General features: G+C 38.6%; 1 protein-coding gene across 10 annotated transcripts in view; it reads left to right on the top strand.

The window, feature by feature from the left end:
* The window catches only part of LIN52 (lin-52 DREAM MuvB core complex component), a 208304-nt gene that overhangs the window by 28788 nt on the left and 163088 nt on the right, over window positions 1–16428 (top strand). Inside the window, exon 6 of one of the 10 annotated variants that reach the window (XM_067028107.1) lies at window positions 7038–8051. The exons of the other annotated variants lie outside the window; for them this stretch is intronic. Within the exon in view, the coding sequence (XP_066884208.1) occupies window positions 7038–7039 (2 nt within the window). The 3' untranslated portion in view covers window positions 7040–8051. Of the gene's footprint in view, window positions 1–7037; window positions 8052–16428 lie in introns of those variants that run through there. 10 annotated transcript variants of the gene reach the window in all.

Genomic DNA, 16428 nt, shown 5'->3' with positions numbered 1-16428 from the left:
TTGGTTAACAAATTAGGATACACAAAGCCTCAAATTACCTTTAAGGCTTATAAGCATTCATATCTTTTATCCATTAGTCAAGTTATTCATAAACCCAACATTGCCTCTGAAATGGTTTCACACACAAAGAGGATTTTACCGTAAAATGCTTGGGGTGTTTTATTCTCTTCTGATTTTGGGGTGGGGAGGGGAAGGATGGAGGTAAGCAGGCAGGGCTTAAATTAATTTGTTCGGGGTTGGTTTCAAAGTAGCATTTTGCATAGTTCTACAAAATGTATAATAGGTAAGAGGATGTACATAGTGAAAGAATTTAAAGTTCAACATTGAATAACCAAGTGAATTACAGTTTATTTATACAGTAGAAGACAGTATAGCCATTAAAAATCTTGTTAAAGCAATAAAGAGCATTTAAGGACAGAAGAATGCTCATTATATGTAAGGATAATTGCCAGTGAAAATGCAAGTGAAAAACTGCAGAACACAAGTCAGCAGTTTTTTTTTCCTTCCTTTTCTTTTTTCTCTTTTGTTTTGTTTTGTTTTGAGAGCATGGGCGTAGACAAATGACTGGAAGGAAAAATACCAGTATGTTTTAATGGCTATCTTGAGTGATTTTTTTTAAAAAAAATTTCTGAAATTTCTAAATCATCAACAATGGTTACATTCTATTCTGAATAGGGGAAATCTATCTAAAAAAAGAAAGAAAAATTATGTCCCATTCTAGAAACAAAATTATAGTTACTTGAAAGATCTATCTTCTAATATCGTGCACAGTTAAAATTTTAAACTCTTTTATGGACTGTTTCTAAATAAAATGACTAGATCCATTAACAACAATTGATCATTTTAAGCAAGTGATGAATAGCAAAGTGAAAGTTAGTGATACTTCATTTCCCATCCTTAGCATGTCCTTCCAGAAGTTTGGAAACAAAAGGAATGGTAAGCTGTTAAGTCAGGGGCAAGAGATGATTTAGTTGGCGAAAGAGGCATCTTTTCATAAACAAACATTGGCCAAGATTTTGTCCAGCTTTATGTTTTCAGCCATTCTTCCCTGTAGCTGGAGAACTGAACTCTAGTATTAACTACTCAGTAGGCGCAAAGAACCATTTAGAATGTATGTTAGTCTTAAATGGAATTGCAGCTGTTAGGTCAAGAAGTAAAATGGACCTAATAATTTTTTTTCCTTTTGGCTTGGAATATATAGCTTTTTTATGTCGAAGAGGAGAGGAGAACGGAATAATTGCAGTTAGGTATGCATATGAGTTGAGTTTCTTTCCAGGCTTTGGGTGTAAGAATGACTGTTTCTGCTCCTGGGGAAGTAAACTGACATTTTCTGATTTTTTTTTTCGTTTGTTTATCTATTCATTTAGTTTTTGACATCAAGAGATTTCAACGAAGTGAAGAGTGTTTTTTTGTTTTAAATGTAATATCAGTTTCTTTTATTTTTTTCTTAGTTCGTAACACTGTTTTGTGTCAGAAATATGATATGGGAGGGTGGTGATGTTGCATGAGAATTTATAGGTGATGACAGAGCACTTTGCTTTAGGAAATCTAGAAAAATATTGACTTTTTATATCTAGAAGGGAAATATCTCTAACCATTAAGTCTAAATTAAAAGCTTGGCAAAAGCTGCCAATGTTTGGTGTAGCTGAAAAAGATTTGAGAAATATAATGTAAAAAAAGAATGATATTTTTAAAGGAAGAACTGTTACATTTGATTGACTCTCGTATAGGAGAATACATTTAAAATTGGTTGGGTAATAGTGAAGAATCCTTTGAAAGAATAGTTGAATTTGACAGGTTGAAGTTTTAGATACAGAATACAAAGAGAAAACTAAAATAAGACTACAGATCCAGGATATAAAAATATTCCACTGTTCCATCATTTCTTTGTTCTTTAATAAAGTTTTCAAAATGGAATTATACATAGAGAAAAGTACACAAATTATAAGGTACAGCTTAATGAATTTTCATAAAAACATTCCCATATAACCACACCCAGAACAGATCAAGAAATAGACCCTTTCCTATATATAATACCTCCTTCATACCCCTCTCAGTCACTACCTGCCCTTTGCCAAAAGGCAAGCACTATTGTGACTTATAATATCATAAAAGAGTTTTGCTTGTTTTTGAGCTTTATATAAATGGCATCACAAACTGTATACGCTTTTGTTTCTGACTTCTTTTGCTCAACATTTTGATTATGACATTCATCCATGTCATTGTCTTTAACAGTCATTTGCTTATTTTCATTGCTGTGTGGTGTATCATTGTAAGAATACAATGTGATTAATTTTTTCATTCTACTAGTAATGGACATTTGGACTGTTTCCAGCTTTTTCCTATTACAAGTAAATACTACGAGCATTCTTGGTATATGTCTTTTTTTGGTACACGCATTTTTGTTGTGTATATAACTAGGAGCAGAATTGCTAGGTTGTGGATGTGTGTGTGTGGATGTGTATGTGTGTGTACAACTATCTACCTTTAGTAGATAGTTCCAAACAGTTTTCCAAAGTGGTTATACCATGGGATAGGGAGGGTGGGAGGGAGGGAGACACAAGAGGGAAGAGATATGGGAACGTGTGTATATGTATAACTGATTCACTTTGTTATAAAGCAGAAACTAACACACCACTGTAAAGCAATTATACTCCAATAAAGATGTTTAAAAAAAAAAGTGGTTATACCAATTTACAAGCCCACGGGCAATTTCAGTTGTTCTATGTTGTTACCAACAGATACATTCTCAGTCTATTAATATCTAGCTATTAAAATAGATAGAATGGTATCTCAATGTAGTTTTAATTTTCATTTCCCTAGTGACTGATGAGATTGCTTTTTCATATGTTTACTGAACATTTGGATAACCTCTTTTGTGAAGTGCTTATTGGTATCTCTTGCCCTTCTTTAAAAATTGGATTGTCGGGCTTCCCTGGTGGCGCAGTGGTTGAGAATCCGCCTGCCGATGCAGGGGTCACGGGTTCGTGCCCTGGTCCGGGAAGATCCCACATGCCGCGGAGCAACTAAGCCCGTGAGCCATGGCCGCTGCGCCTGCGCGTCCGGAGCCTGTGCTCCGCAACGGGAGAGGCCACAGCAGTGAGAGGCCCGCATACCGCAAAAAAAAAAAAAAAAAAAAAAAAAAAAAAATTGGATTGTCAATTTAAAAATTGATTTGCAAGTGTTCTTTATATATCTCTGATATGCATCCTTTGTCAGTTAGGTAAATTGCAAATATCTTACCCCACTCTGTGGCTTACCTTTTCACTTTCTTACTGGTGTATTTTATTTATTTATTTATTTATTTATTTATTTATTTATTTATTTTTGTGGTACGCGGGCCTCTCACTGTCGTGGTCTCTCCCGTTGCGGAGCACAGGCTCCGGACGCGCAGCCTCAGCAGCCACGGCTCACGGGCCCAGCCGCTCCGCGGCATGTGGGATCTTCCCGGACCGGGGCACGAACCCGTGACCCCTGCATCAGCAGGCGGACTCCCAACCGCTGCGCCACCAGGGAAGCCCTTACTGGTGTATTTTAATGAACCAAAGATTGTTTTTTCTCTTAAATTTATGTTTTGTCAAGTTTTAAATCTCTTTAAAAAGTTTCAAGAATAGTACAATAAATACTTGTATACCCTCTACTTGTTTATCAATTGTTAACATTTGTTACATTGGCTTTATATATATATATTTAATTTTAAGTTTTAGTGTTTTATTCTTGAGCTATTTGAGAACTAGCTGCAGACACCATGACACTTCATAAATACTTTAGCATTATATTTTAAGGACAAGGACATTCTCCTACACATCTACAATACAGTTAACACACTGAAGAAATTTAACTTAATACAATATGATTATCCGATATGCAATCCATATTCAGATTTCTCTAATTTAAACAAAAATTTTGAATTTTAGTTTGGCAGTATTTTCCTTTTTTGGTAATGCCACCCCTGTCTTTTTTTTTTTTTTTTTTTTTTTTTTTTGCGGTACGCGGGCCTCTCACTGCTGTGGCCTCTCCCGTTGCGGAGCACAGGCTCTGGACGCGCAGGCTCAGCAGCCATGGCTCACAGGCCCAGCCGCTCCGCGACATGTGGGATCTTCCCGGACCGGGGCATGAACCCGTGTCCCCTGCTGCATCGGCAGGCGGACTCAACCACTGCGCCACCAGGGAAGCCCTGTCATTTTAATTTAGGTTGTGATAATGTCAAAGCTGTAGTATTTTAGAAATAAATAGTAAATTACTAGTGTAACTTGGACTGGCTATTTCCTTTCTTCTCTCACTTCTTCTCCCCCTTGGGAATATCAGAATATCATTATTGCTATTGAATGAAAAAATTCAAATAGAGAAAGTGAAGGTATGTTTTCCTCAACTCACTGATTTCCTGATTTGATGTGTAAGTTTCCTGACAACCTTGTTGAGTGATGCATTTTTATATGTGTTACCATATGTCATTTGCAAATCCTTGGAAAACCACTTTCCTTAAACAACCAAAGCATCTTAACTGTCTTCTCTATTGACTGACTTGGGCACTACATGAAAAAAGAACTTGCATAATGAACTAACAACACAGTTGATGCATGTAATGATTTTAGCATAGGAAAAGAAAGAATGAGGAAGATTTTAGTTTCACATTAGTAATTAAAACTTGTTTCACTTGATTGTAAAAACAGAAGGCAGATCTTTTTGTATGTATTTGGAAACCATTATGGCTAGTGGTATAAGAAATATAGAGTGAATTGGTAATATATAATGGAAACAGCAGATCTAAGTAATGGAGAATTGTTAGAACAGAGAAAAGTTTTTTGGGTGGGATGGGGAAACCACAGGGAATTACACTGGAGCCATTGATTTCAGTTGGATTATTAATGACTTAGATAAGTGCTGTGCTTATAGACCTAACAGTTTGACCTGGAGTGGGAAATCCACCCTGTGCAGTGGATTAATTTTAGAAACAGTTGAGCCTGCTAGATAGTTTTCTTTTGAGGAATAGTTTTAAACATTAAAAAAAAGCAACAACTTCATGGAGATTGGAGATTACATCTTGTGAAAATGAACCTGTGTCCAATTCCGCAGTCAACTAGAAAGAAAAGGAAAAAGTGCCTGAGGAAAAAGAGCTTGTTCGGGCATCTTTGTTGTGAAGGTTTAGGGAATCAGCTTTAGCACTGTACACAGTCTTTAGTGGCTTACTGTTCAGCATAGTTTTTCTTTTAAAGTTCATAGACCCTTTGTATAAATGAGTATATTGTAACTAATGTAAAACATGTGAGCAATGACTTTAACTCCCTATTTCATGGATCCAAAATATGTCCACTGGAAGATTAGTATAATTGTTGGACATTTTGGGAGATTGTTTTTAAGAAGAGACTCTTTTTTTTGGCTCATCGCCCAGCTTGACAACTTGCGGGATCTTAGTTCCGCAACCAGGGATTAAACCCAGGCCTGGGCAGTGAAAGCACTGAGTTCTAACCACTGGACCGCCAGAGAAGAGAACCTCTTAAGAGGCCAGAACCAAGGAATTATATCTTATCTATAATTGGTAGGTTGCAAAGCTTAAGTCTGTCCAGTTTAAAGAAAGCTTTGGAAGAGTATACTATCTTATTATAGTATACTAACTTATAGGAATTGCATTTTCAAACTATAGCCTAAGAAACACCTCTGTTTGAGGAAACTGAGGCTAGTGGAGAGAAGCGATGACCTGAATATAACCTAAGGGGAAGAACAATTACCTGAAGATAAGTAAGTAGGAGCCAGGTGATAAATAGCTAATAGGAAAGGACAAAATAGTGATTAAGAGCTTGGGTTCTGGAATCATACAGCTTTATTTTGAATCTTAATCTATGACTTAGGCAAGTAACTTAATTTTCTAAGCCCTAGCTTCTTCATTTGTGAAATAGAGATGAAAACCTTAGAACAGTAATTATCAACCTTTTTGGTGTCAGGACTTCTTTACACTCTTAAAAATTAATGGTGACCCCAAAGAGTTCTTGTTTATGTGGGTTATATGTATATTTACTGTTTCAGAAATTAAAACAAAAATTTTTAATATTTATTAATTTACTTTTTTATTTTTTATTTATTTTTGGCTTCATTGGGTCTTTATTGCTGCACACGGGCTTTCTATAATTGTGGCGAGCGGGTGCTACTCATTGTTGTGGTGTGCAGGCTTCTCTTGTTGCGGAGCACGGGCTCTAGGCATGCAGGCTTCAGTAGTTGTAGCATGCGGGCTCAGTAGTTGCGGCATGGGGGCCCTAGAGTGCATGGGCTTCAGTAGTTATGGTGCACGTGGGCTCAGTAGTTACGGTGCGTGGCCTCTAGGGTGTGTGAGCTTCAATAGTTGTGGCGCATGGGCACGGTAGTTGTGGCTCGTGGGCTCTAGAGCACAGGCTCAGTAGTTGTGGCACACGGGCCTAGTTGCTCTGCAGCACATGGGATCTTCCCAGACCAGGGATTGAACCCATGTCCCCTGCATTGGCAGGCGGATTCTTAACTACTGTGCCACTGGGGAAGTCCCTAATTAATTTAAAAATAGGAATAAACCCATTACATGTTAGCATAAATATTTTTATGAAGAATAACTATTTTCCAAACAAAAAATATTGAGAAGAGTGGCAGTTTTTACATTTTTCAAATGTCTGTAATGTTTGGATTGATAAAAAGTTGGATTTTCATATCTGCTGCTGCTTTCAATATGTTATGATTATCTTTTGTTAGGTAGTCTCTAGAAAACTTCACTGTTCACTTGTGAGAGAATATGTGAAAAAGGCATCTTAGTATCATATGTATAGTTTTGAACTCAGGGACCCTCTGAAAGGGGCTTAGTGATCCCCAGGGTCCCCAGAGGTTTCCTGACCATTCACTTTGAGATCTGTTACCTTAGAGTATTGTTTTGATGATTTAACACAATATTATTTATAAAACCTTAGCATAATATTGGCACTTAATAGGTGCTTAAAAATATTAACTGTTGTTATTATGGGCAGCATATGAGAAGTTTTAAGCTTATTAGGCATGTAATCATATTTACTTTCTTTCAGAAGGCTCACTTTGCCAACATGGTAGAAGATGGATTGGTAATACAGAAAAGTGGTATCCGGGAGACAAGTTAGATTTCTTTTAACTTCTCAGTGGAAATGGAGAACAAGGATGGGTTCTAGAAGTCTGAGTGGTAGAATGGAAAGGCTTAGTGACTGACTGGATATATTGGGGTCAGGGAGTTCTGGGCAGTAAGAATGAGGAATCAAGAGTGACTCAGGTTTCTGGCTTAAGTAAATATAGGAAGAAGAGCACCTTTGAGAAGAAAGATTGGGGAATTCAGTTGTAAGTGTAAGTGTAGGCTATCTAGGTGGATATACCCAGGAGATAGTTGAATGTATGAATCTAGAGCACCAGAAGTAGAGTTTTGAATATCATCAGTTTGCAGGTTCTAGTTAAAGCCACAGGTGGGAAGGAGATCAGCCAGGGAAGATGTGTAACATTAAAACAGAACCCTGGGGACTTCCCTGGTGGCACAGTGGTTAAGAATCCGCCTGCCAGTGCAGGGGACACGGGTTCGATGCCTGGTCCGGGAAGATCCCACGTGCCGCAGAGCAACTAAGCCTGTGAGCTACAACTACTGAGCCTGCGTGCCACAGCTACCGAAGCCCATGCGCCTAGAGCCCGTGCTCCACAACAAGAGACGCCACCACAATGAGAAGCCCGCGCACTGCAACGAAGAGTAGCCCCCCACTCTCCGTAACTAGAGAAAGCCCGCGCGCAGCAACAAAGACCCAATGCAGCCAAAAATAAATCAATAAATAAAAGACTTGACCTTTAAAAAAAAAAACAGAACCCTGGTGTGGTAGGCAGCCTCTATTTATGCCTTTGTGTGATCTTTTCCTCTTGAGTGTGGGCTGGATCAGTGACAGCAAAAGTAATGGAATGCTACTTCTGAGATTTAGTTACAAAAAGACCATGACTTCTGTTTTGTACCCCATCATGCCCTTTTTGGGGAAACAAGCTACCATGTTGTGAGTGTGCAGAGAAAAACTGACTTGGAAATTATAAGATCCTGGTATTGGAAACAGACCTATTTTTTTTAAAAAAATAAATTTATTTATTTATTTTTGGCTGTGTTGCGTCTTCGTTTCTGTGCGAGGGCTTTTTCTAGTTGCGGCAAGCGGGGGCCACTCTTCATCGCGGTGCGTGGGCCTCTCACTGTTGCGGAGCACAGGCTCCAGACGCACAGGCTCAGTAGTTGTGGCTCACGGGCCTAGTTGCTCTGCGGCATGGGGGATCTTCTCAGACCAGGGCTCAAACCCATGTCCCCTGCATTGGCAGGCAGATTCTCAACCACTGCACCACCAGGGAAGCCCCCAGACCTATTCTTCTACATACTAACTTGACAAGTTACCTTTCTCTGAGCCTCATTTTCCTTGTCTGTAAAATGAAGGTAATGATAATACTTATTGGGTTCTTGAGAGGATTAAATTGGACAATGATTATAAAATGCCTAGTATGAATCTTCATGACCTTGGATGTAGCCATGAATTCTTACATATGACACCAAAAACACAAGCAACAGAAGAAAAAATAGATAAATTGGATTTCATTAAAGTTTAAAACTTTTGTTCATCAAAGAACATTATCAAGAAAGTGAAAAGACAACCATTGAATTGGAGAAAACTTAAAAAATTGAGATATAATTGACATATAACAGTTTCATGTTACAATATAATGATCACCACAGTAAGTCTGTCATCACACATTGTTACAAATTTTTTCTAGTGGTGAGAACTTTAAAGATCTGCTCTCTTAGCAACTTTCAAATATATAATACAGTATTGAAAGAATACTTTTGCAAATCATATATCTGATAAGGGTCTAGTACCTAGAATATATAAAGAACTCTTATAACTCAACAACAAAAAGACAGACAACCCAATTTTAAAATGGGCAAAGGACTTGAGTGGACATTTCTCCAAAGAAGAAATGCAAATGGCCGATAAGCACATAAAAAGATGCTAAACATCTTTCATTTGTCATAAGGGAAATGTAAATCAAAACCACAATGGGATACCACTTCACACCGACTAAGATGGTAATAGTAATGATAATAATAATATTAATAGAAAATAACAAGTGTTTGCAAGGATATGATGAAATTGGAACTCTCATATATAGCTGGTGGGAATGTAAAATGGTGTGGCCACTGTGTAAGTTTGGCAGTTCTTTGAAAGGTTAAACACAGAATTACCATATGACCCAGCAATACCACTACTAGGTATATACCAAAAAGAATTGAAGACAAGTACTCAAACAGGTACTTGTACACAAATGTTCATTCAGTACTATTCATGATAGCCAAAAAATGGAAACAAACTCAAATGTCCATTAACAGATGAATGGATAAACAATATATGGTATATACATACAATAGAATATTATTTAGCCATAAAAATGTAGTACTGATACACGCTACAACGTGGGTGAATCTCAAAAACGTTATACTAAATAACGGAAACCAGACACTGAAGATCACATATTATTCCATTTGTATGAAGCATCATGGGTATGTAAATTCGTAGAGACAGAAAGCAGATTGGTGGTTGCCAGGGACAAGAGAGAGTGCGGAATGGGGAGTGACTGCTTAATGGGTATAGGATTATTTTGCGGGGAGGGGGGGAGTGATGAAAATGTTTAGTAACTTGATATAGGTGGTGGTTGCACAATATTGTGAATATACTAAATGCCATTGAACTGTACACTTTAAAATCACTTTTAAAAATTTGAATTCACCTCAATAAACAAAAATGCATAGTATGGTATGTGACACCTAGTAAGCTATTGCTAAATTTTAGATTTTACTATTGCCTAGTGCACCTTTATCAGGAATTTAGCTGTGTGATGTTGGGCATCAGCTTCCTCAGTTGAAAAATGAAGTTGTTGGACTAAAGACCTCTCAGATCCTTACAGCATTAAAATTCTATATTTTAAGACATAGTATTTAATTCTTGTATAGGAAAGACCCCCTCTTACTCCTCCCATGTGTCTCCTTTACTCTCACATCTCTAGCACACTCACAACACGACACTGGATGTGTGGGAGTTTTTTGTTCCTCACACTAAGCAATTCTGTGACATCAGCTAGGTGTTCTACAGTTTAACTCAATTCTGACACTGTCTACCTGGACATGGCATCAGATTCCACAGATTGAGGGCTGGGTCCCTCAGGACTCCCCTCTGTGCCCCCCCTTCAGATGCCAACTATAAGTCCAGGTTGTCACCTGTACTTTGGTTGTAAATCGGATGTTCCCAGGTTTGATTAATTTGCTAGTGCAGCTCCCAGAACACAGGAAATCAGCTTACTTACTGTTAACCACTTTATTATAAAAGGATATGATAAAGGATACAGATGAACATCCAGGTATGTGGGGTGGGGCATGGAGCTTTCGTGCCCTCTCCAGACGTGTCACTCTCCCATCAACTCTACATGTTCACCAACCTGGAAGCTTTCTTATGGAGGCTTCAATCATGTAGTCATGAGACATTATTAACTCCATTTCCAGCCTCTCTCCTCTCTGGAGAATGGAGGTCGGGGTTGAGAATCCCAAGCTTCTAATCATAACTTGGTCTGTCTGCTGACCAGCCCCTATCCTGGAGTACACCAAGAGTCACCTCATTAGAACAAAAGATACTGCCGTCACCCAGGAGATTCCGAGGGGTTTAGGAACTTTGTGTCAGGAATCGAGTCAAAGACCAAATATTAAAAGATGCTTCTAACACTCTTAGGAAATTGTAAGCGTTTTAAGAGCTTTGTGCCAGGAACCAGGGGCAGAGACCAATATATATATTTTCAATTATCTGACTTTCATACAGCAAATATTTGTTGTGTATCTTCACGATACTGTGCTAGGCACCAAGGACTTGACAGTACGTAAGACAGAGATGGTTCCTGCTGTCATAGAGCTAACATTCTAGTAGATAAGGTGTTACACAAATAATTATTTGCCACTAAGTTTTTCTAAGTACAGTGTGGGGCAGGAATCGTTCTCCTGAGGAAAAAGAGATTTAGGTATGAAGAATGAGTAGAAATTAACTGAGTGAAGGGAAGGGAGATGAGCTTTCTAGAGGAAGTATCGAAATCTGGTAGTGGGAAGGAGCATGGTGCCTTTGAAGAACTGAAAGAAGGCAAATGTGACTGGAAATCAGACAGTGACTGCTGAAATAGACTGCTGGATCATGTAAGACTTCTTGGGATTCCCTGGTGGCGCAGTGGCTGAGAATCCGCCTGCCGATTCAGTAGACACGGGTTCGTGCCCTGGTCCGGGAAGATCCCACATGCCGCGGAGCAACTAAGCCCGTGAGCCATGGCCGCTAGGCCTGAGCGTCCGGAGCCTGTGCTCCGCAACGGGAGAGGCCACAACAGTGAGAGGCCCGCATACCGCAAAAAAAAAAAAAAAAAAAAAAGACTTCTCAGTTGTGTTAAGGATGTTGGACATTATTCTAAGAGCACTAGCAAGTCAGTTAAGGACATGGACAAGCAATATTCAGGTTTTGGCCATGTAGAGAATGGTTTGGAGGGGGGCATGAGAAGAACTACAGACTAAGTAGGAGGTCATTGCAATAGCCAATACTGTGGTGCCTAGAGCTAGGGTACTGATAGTGGACAGGGAGAGAAGTCCTTGAATTTGAGAGTGATTTAAGACAAAGAATAAGTCTCGATTGATTGGCTGTGGAAGATGAGAGAAGGGGGAGGGAGGTGTCAAGGATGACTCCAAGGGCTTCCCTGGTGGTACAGTGGTTAAGAATCTGCCTGCCAATGAAGGGACATGGGTTCGATCCCTGGTCCGGGAAGATCCCACATTCCATGGAGCAACTAAGCCTGTGCACAACTGCTGAGCCCGCGTGCTGCAACTACTGAAGCGTGCGCGCCTAGAGCCCGTGCTCCACAGCAAGAGAAGCCACCACAATGGGAGGCCTGCGCACAGCAACGAAGACCCAACGCAGGCAAACAAACAAACAAATAATAATTGTTTTAAGAAAAGGATGACTCCAAGATTTCTCCCCTGGGCATGTAAGTCAGAGGCATGCAGACAACAATAGAAGGACTTTTGCTTTTGGCTCAGATGGAATATCAGGGAGTAGGTTCATATTCCCACCTGAAACAGTTTTTGTTAATTACAAAATATACGAACAGTGGTTTTTAGGACACTGGACATCAGGCAACAAAAGATAGTGATCCCTGAGAATTAGGAAGTAAATGAGATGAGCGCTGTGATTGTCTCAGCTTACTGCTTTGAGAGAGTTTCCAGGCTGCAGTGCAGGGAGGGGGAACCCAGGCAGAGACCAGCAGGCTCCCTGAGTTGAAGAAACAGAGCTAAGTATCTGGAGAGACCAAGGCAGCTAGAGGTCAGGACAGAGTACCAGAGGGGAGAGGGCTGCACAGAGAGAACCCTGGAGATCTGCAGAGGGTCCTCCTAAAGTAATCAGCTGAGTACTGATCAGTGCAATCTTGTGAGGAAACTACTTGAAGCTCAAGAGAGAACCATCTGAAAGGATTACAGGGAACTGGCTAGCACCACAGGGTTCATTCCCACCAGCCAGACTGGGAAATTCTCATGAGTCAGAAGGGTTTGTCTCAGTGGTGGTGAAAACATTTGTCAAAACTTATCAGGCTGGACACTTCAAATATGTACAGTTCATCATATATGAATTATACCTCACTAAGGATCGATCCATCAATCGATTGATTGATTGATTTAATTTTTTTCCCTTTCCCCTCAAGGATTTATTCAATTCAACAAACATTTAAATTAACTAAAATGAGCCAATCACTGTGCTAAAAGTTGAGGAATGCATTGGTAAGCAAGGCAGTCACGTGGAAGAAACACATCAAACAGTTACAAAAATAATCTGTAGTGAGGGTTGTGATGAGTGCTGTGAAGGAGAAGTATAAGACTCCGTAACAGCAGATATCTGTGAGACCTCTTCTGATCTGTAGGCGGTGACCAGAGAAGAAAGGCTTTTCTGAGAAAGAGACAAAAATCTGCAGTCTGTCGCTAAAGCTTTTTTAGAAAGAACAGTAGTGGAGGAACAGATTTGTAAGGGAAGACAAGTTTTTTTTTAAAATTGAAGTATAGTTGATTTACAATATTGTGTTAGTTTCAGGTATACAGCATAGTGATTCAGGTTTTGTTTTTTGAGTTTTTTTGCCGATTTTATTTCCTTATAGGCTATTATAGGATACTGGTCTAATTTTGTGTGCTATACAGTAAATCCTTGTTACTTATCTATTTTATGTATAGTAGTTTGTATCTGTTAATCGCATACTCCTAAATTTCCCCCTCCCCCTCCCCTTTGGTAAGCATAAGTTTGTTTTCTATGTCTGTGAGTCTGTTTCTGTTTTGTATATAGATTCATTTTATTATTTTTTAGATTCCACTTATAAGTGATATACAGTATTTGCCTTTCTCTGTCTGACTTATTTCACTAGGCATAATGTTCTCTAGGTCCATCTATGTTCGCTGCAAATGACAATATTTAATTTTTTATGGTGGATTAATATTCCAATTTATATATATATATATATATATATATATATATATATATACACACATATATATATTATGGGCACTGGTGTTGCTTCCATGTCTTGACTATTGTAAATAGTGCTGCTATGAACATTAGGGTGCATATATCTTTTCGAATTAGTTTTTGTTTTTCTGGATATATACCCAGGAATGGGATTGCTGGATCATATGGTAGCTCTATTTTTAGTTTTTTAAGGAACCTCCATACTGTTTTTTCATAGTGGCTGCACCAGTTTACATTCTGATCAACAGTGTAAAAGGATTCCCTTTTCTCTACACCCTCTCCATCATTTATTATCTGTAGACTTTTTGATGATAGCCATTCTGACTGGTGTGAGGTGATACTTCATTTTAGTTTTTTTTTAGTTTCTACTTATTCTTTTTTTTTTAACATCTTTATTGGAGTATAATTGCTTTACAGTGTTGTGTCAGTTTTTGCTGTATAACAAAGTGAATCAGCTGTATGCATATGTATATCCCCATATCCCCTCCCTCTTGTGTCTCCCTCCCACCCTCCTTATCCCACCCCTCTAGGTGGTCGCAAAGCACCTAGCTGATCTCCCTGTGCCATGCGGCTGCTTCCCACTAGCTATCTATTTTACATTTGGTAGTGTATATATGTCAATGCTACCCTCTCACTTCATCCCAGGTTACGCTTTCCCCTCCCCATTTCCTCAAGTCCATTCTCTACGTCTGTGTCTTTGTTCTTGTCCTGCCCCTAGGTTCATCGAACCTTTTTTTTTTTGATTCCATATATATGTGTTAGCCTGTGGTATTTGTTTTTCTCTTTTTGACTTACTTCACTCTGTTTGACAGACTCTAGGTTCATCCAACTCACTACAAATAACTCAATTTCGTTTCTTTTTATGGCTGAGTAATATTCCATTGTATATATGTACCGCATCTTCTTTATCCATTCATCTGTCGATGGACACTTAGGTTGCTTCCATGTCCTGGCTATTGTAAATAGTGCTGTAATGAACATTGTGGTACATGACTCTTTTCTTTTTTTTCCCCTTATTTTTAAAAAAATTTAATTTAATTCATTTTTTTATATAGCAGGTTCTTATTAATCATCCATTTTATACACATCAGTGTATACATGTCAATCCCAATCGCCCAATTCATCACACCCCCACCCCCACCCCACCCCACCCACCGCTTTCCCCCCTTGGTGTCCATATGTTTGTTCTCTACATCTGTGTCTCAATTTCTGCCCTGCAAGCCGGTTCATCTGTACCATTTTTCTAGATTTCACATATATGCGTTAATATACGATATTCGTTTTTTTCTTTCTGACTTACTTCACTGTATATGACAGTCTCTAGATTCATCCACGTCTCTACAAATGACCCAATTTCGTTCCTTTTTATGGCTGAGTAATATTCCATTGTATACATGTGCCACATCTTCTTTATCCATTCATCTGTAGATGGACACTTAGGTTGCTTCCATGACCTGGCTATTGTAAATAGTGCTGCAATGAACATTGGGGTGCATGTGTCTTTTTGAATTATGGTTTTCTCTGGATATATGCCCAGTAGTGGGATTGCTGGATCATATGGTAATTCTATTTTTAGTTTTTTAAGGAACCTCCATACTGTTCTTCCTAGTGGCTGTATCAATTTACATTCCCACCAACAGTGCAAGAGGGTTCCCTTTTCTCCACACCCTCTCCAGCATTCATTGTTTCTAGATTTTTTGATGATGGCCATTCTGACTGGTGTGAGATGATATCTCATTGTAGTTTTGATTCGCATTTCTCTAATGATTAATGATGTTGAGCATGTGTTTGCTGGCAACCTGTATATCTTCTTTGCAGAAATGTCTATTTAGGTCTTCTTCCCATTTTTGGATTGGGTTGTTTGTTTTTTTGTTATTGAGCTGCATGAGCTGCTTGTAAATTTTGGAGATTAACCCTTTGTCAGTTGCTTCATTTGCAAATATTTTCTCCCATTCTGCGGATTGTCTTTTCATCTTGTTTATGGTTTCCTTTGCTGTGCAAAAGCTTTTAAGTTTTATTAGGTCCTATTTGTTTATTTTTGTTTTTATTTCCATTACTCTAGGAGGTGGATCAAAACGATCTTGCTGTGATTTATGTCAAAGAATATTCTTCCTATGTTTTCCTCTAAGAGTTTTATAGTGTCCAATCTTACATTTAGGTCTCTAATCCATTTTGAGTTTATTTTTGTGTATGGTGTTAAAGAGTGTTCTAATTTCATTCTTTTACATGTAGCGGTCCAGTTTTCCCAGCACCACTTATTGAAGAGACTGTCTTTCTCCATTCTATATCCTTGCCTCCTTTGTCATACATTAGTTGACCATAGGTGCATGCGTTTATCTCTGGGCTTTCTATCTTGTTCCATTGATCTATGTTTCTGTTTTTGTACCAGTACCACATTGTCTTGATTACTGTAGCTTTGTAGTATACTCTGAAGTCAGGGAGTCTGATTCCTTCAGCTCCGTTTCCTTCCCTCAAGACTGCTTTGGCTATTCGGGTTATTTTGTGTCTCCATACAAATTTTAAGATTTTTTTGTTCTAGTTCCATAAAAAAATGCCATTGGTAATTTGATAGGGATTGCACTGAATCTGTAGATTGCTTTGGGTAGTATAGTCATTTTCACAATATTGATTCTTCCAATCTAAGAACATGGTATATCTCTCCATCCGTTGGTATCATCTTTAATTTCTTTGTCAGTGTCTTATGGTTTTCTTCATACAGGTCTTTTGTCTCCCTAGGTAGGTTTATTCCTAGGTATTTTATTCTTTTTGTTACAGTGGTAAATGGGAGTGTTTCCTTAATTTCTCTTTCAGATTTTTCATCATTAGTGTATAGGAATGCAAGAGATTTCTGTGC

Source organism: Kogia breviceps, chromosome 3 (assembly GCF_026419965.1).
Source record: "Kogia breviceps isolate mKogBre1 chromosome 3, mKogBre1 haplotype 1, whole genome shotgun sequence".
NCBI classification, from domain to species: domain Eukaryota; kingdom Metazoa; phylum Chordata; class Mammalia; order Artiodactyla; family Physeteridae; genus Kogia; species Kogia breviceps.
Note: the sequence above shows the minus strand (reverse complement) of the source record. Positions and strands in the feature narration are given on the sequence as shown.